Source organism: Rhinichthys klamathensis, unplaced genomic scaffold (genome assembly GCF_029890125.1).
Source record: "Rhinichthys klamathensis goyatoka isolate OS25496 unplaced genomic scaffold, OSU_Roscu_1.1 h1tg000084l_1, whole genome shotgun sequence".
In the NCBI taxonomy this organism is placed as follows: Eukaryota; Metazoa; Chordata; class Actinopteri; order Cypriniformes; family Leuciscidae; genus Rhinichthys; species Rhinichthys klamathensis.
The window spans coordinates 42501-46566 of NW_026606625.1; the positions used below are offsets into that span (position 1 = coordinate 42501).

Sequence of the window (4066 nt, forward strand, 5' to 3'; positions counted from 1 at the left end):
ATAAAAATCTATTATAAAACATAAAAAAAAATCCCTATCTATTCTCTGATGTTTTAACAGAGGGTTTATATTTAAAATTCTATTTTTTAAAACACTGTGAAAAACGTTTTTTCTACCTTTAAAAAAAATATTAATAAAAACAATTATATACAAATAATACTAAAATATCATTAACCTAGAGCATTAAAACTTTTATTTTTCTAATTTATGGAATGCTAAAAATATCCAAAATCCCCTCTGTAAAAACTTTTAACTTTAATATATCAAAATTAAAAAATAAATTGAACTTGGCTTTGTATGGAAACGTATGCAAATTAATGCATAATTATTTAAATAAAGCATCGTTTGCATAGTTAAACAATATTTCAGAGAACTTGTAAAGCGACACAATTGTCGCAATGTACTGTGATTGATAAATTGGTGAAGTATGATGAGATCTATTCACCTGTATGTGTCTTGAGTTTTATAAAGCCTCTGCTTACCGTCTCCCAGAAACAGCACAGTGTTTTTGGCCACATTAGTGTTGATTTCCCTGGCCAGAGCCGAACGCAGTGTGTTCTGAGCTGAACTCCTCCAGAACTCTGGGTTCTCCTCTTCAACTGAGAGAAAAACACATTAGTTACACAGTTTTGCGCAAGACATGAGCATAAAAACACAACTGCCAAAATAAAACTCTCTCTTGTACATCACTCTTGCATCACTCGGGTTTCACCAAGAACCTTGTTCTCCTCCTCTAGTTGCTTTTCGGATTTTGGGAGATTAAGAAGTTCTTGAGGTTCTTCAGATCGGTGTTCTGGTTTGGTTAAAGCACCTGATATACGCTTTAAAAAGGTGCCACGAATGAACCAAAAAGGGTTCTCACAGTGATGTCATTGAAGAACCCTAAAAGCAACATTCTTAATAGAACCCTTTGTTTTGTTTTTACTCTTTGTGGACGTAAAGTCAAATAAAAAAAACAACACAACCACAACAAACAAACAACAAGCAAAAAGTAGAAATGTTGATTTGGCAACTAACTGAAATAAGATGAAGAAATTAAGGTTATATAGAAATATTAGTTACGCTTATGCATTTAACACACATTTTTTTTTTTATCCAAAATTACTTACATTGCATTAATGCATTCAAGCAAACACACACATTTATCAACCAATTCTTTCAAATATATTTATTTAAAAAAACTTTTTTTTTAATTAAAATGAAACTATAAGAAAGAAAACTGGATCCAAAATATTAATAAAAACTATAATAGTATATTAAATAGCACGGCTCTGAAACAAATATAGTTTTGCATATTAAAGAGGTAAAATGGGTCGCAAATGCAATTTCAGGTTTACTTTAAAAGATTTCCAGTGACATCATCGGGCTACAAAACTCCTTCTGGTCTACCGATGGAATCTGTTTAATCACATGCATGAAAGAAAGAATGGCACACACACACACTAACCCGACCCCTAAACCTACACATCACACACACACACACTAACCCGACCCCTAAACCTACACATCACACACACACACACTAACCCGACCCCTAAACCTACACATCACACACACACACTAACCCGACCCCTAAACCTACCCATTACACACACACACACACACACACACACACTAACCCAACCCCTAAACCTACCCATTACACACACACACTAATCCTACCCCTAAACCTACCCATCACACACACACACACTAACCCGACCCCTAAACCTACCCATCACACACACACACACACACACACACACACACACTAACCTGACCCCTAAACCTACCCATCACACACACACACACACACACACACACTAACCCGACCCCTGAACCTACCCATCTCACACACACACACACTAACCCGACCCCTAAACCTACCCATCACACACACACACTAACCCGACCCCTAAACCTACCCATCACACACACACACACACACACACACACACACACTAACCCGACCCCTAAACCTACCCATCACACACACACAAACACTAACCCAACCCCTGAACCTACCCATTACACACACACACACACTAACCCGACCTCTGAACCTACCCATCTCACACACACACACTAACCCGACCTCTGAACCTACCCATCTCACACACACACACTAACCCGACCTCTAAACCTACCCATCTCACACACACACACTAACCCGACCCCTAAACCTACCCATCTCACACACACACACTAACCCGACCTCTGAACCTACCCATCTCACACACACACACACACTAACCCGACCTCTAAACCTACCCATCTCACACACACACACACACTAACCCGACCCCTAAACCTACCCATCTCACACACACACACACACTAACCCGACCCCTGAACCTACCCATTACACACACACACACACACTAACCCGACCTCTGAACCTACCCATCTCACACACACACACTAACCCGACCTCTAAACCTACCCATCTCACACACACACACTAACCCGACCCCTAAACCTACCCATCTCACACACACACACACTAACCCGACCCCTGAACCTACCCATTACACACACACACACTAACCCGACCCCTAAACCTACCCATTACACACACACACACACACTAACCCGACCTCTGAACCTACCCATCTCACACACACACACTAACCCGACCTCTGAACCTACCCATCTCACACACACACACCCGACCCCTAAACCTAACCATCACACACACACACCCGACCCCTAAACCTAACCATCACACAAAACGTAATAATTTTTACATTTTCAAAAACATCGCTTTGTATGATTCATAAGCTGTTTCCTCATGAAGACCAAAATATATCCCCACAAGGACAAGGAGTTTGGATATTGCCCTCTTTGTGACATTTTGTCCCCAGAGTTTACCAGGACCAGTCTAATTCACACACACACACACACACACACACACACACACACACACACACACACACACACACACACACACACACACACACACACACACACACACACACACACACACACACACACACACACCCGACCCCAAACCTACCCATCACACACACACACACACCCTCGAACTGGAGATGATTACACACCTACTAGCCTCTTTTCCTGCTCTCTGTCTGAATATTATGATACATAAAGCAGCTACAGTATGACCATACACTATTAGAAAAACTCCCATCATAATATTATTGTGCGTTGGTGCCAGTAAATGATCATGAATATGAATAAATTTGATAAATACAAAGTTTAAAAGAACAGCATTAACTTGAAATAAAAATCTTTCGGGTACACTTTATTTTAAGGTGTCATTGTTACACTGTAATTATATGTTAGTACTGAGTAATATTAACAACATGTACTTACTATAGGGTTAGGGTTAGTTGCATGTAATTATGCATAATTTACTGTTATTACTATGGTAAGTACATGTAACAAGGACACTGTAAATTACTGTAGCTTTTGATCACTTCCTGCTGAATAAAATAATTTGGTGTTCAAAACATATGAAGGCTCTCCCACAGTCTGTACAGAAAACATGTCCAAACCACAGATAAATAAATAAAAATAGACATGAACGCTAATGAAGAGCGTGAGACGAGCGCTGTACCTGATCCAGAGGTCACGGCCGCCAGAACCAGCAGAGGACACACACACACACACACACCGAACATGACGAGACCACAGCTGGACAATCAGAGGAAACCTTCAGACACTGCATTAATGAGTTCAGACACGTGACCTCTGACCCCTCCTGTGACGAAACACCATCTCCACCAATCAGATCATGAGCCTGTGAACGGAGACTGATACACACACTCATGAGTGACTGTAAATGTGAAGTGCGTGAATAATCCAGAAGACCCTTCACCGTTGAGGGTTTGATGATTATTAGTGACTGATATGAAGATATTTATGAGCATTTATGAAACAACGGCCATAAATGGAGATAAAAACCAACAGATGAGAGGTTCACTTATATAACGCAGATAACACACACACAAGTAACGATCAAAGTATAAACTTTATAAAACAAGAAATAGTGCTACACTTCCTCAAACACAACCTTTTAAAACATCAAATCTAAATATTCACAAGATCAAAGATAGAAACCACA

General features: G+C 39.9%; 1 protein-coding gene across 1 annotated transcript in view; it reads right to left on the bottom strand.

Annotated features, from left to right (window-relative positions):
* The window catches only part of alp3 (alkaline phosphatase 3), a 17672-nt gene extending 13999 nt beyond the window's left edge, over window positions 1-3673 (bottom strand). The window contains exons 1-2 of the mRNA XM_056251542.1: window positions 3560-3673; window positions 483-599 (exon numbers count right to left, since the gene is read on the bottom strand). Of these exons, the coding sequence (XP_056107517.1) occupies window positions 483-599; window positions 3560-3623 (181 nt within the window). The 5' untranslated portion in view covers window positions 3624-3673. The remainder of the gene's footprint in view (window positions 1-482; window positions 600-3559) is intronic.
* Between the last annotated feature and the right edge of the window lie 393 nt (window positions 3674-4066).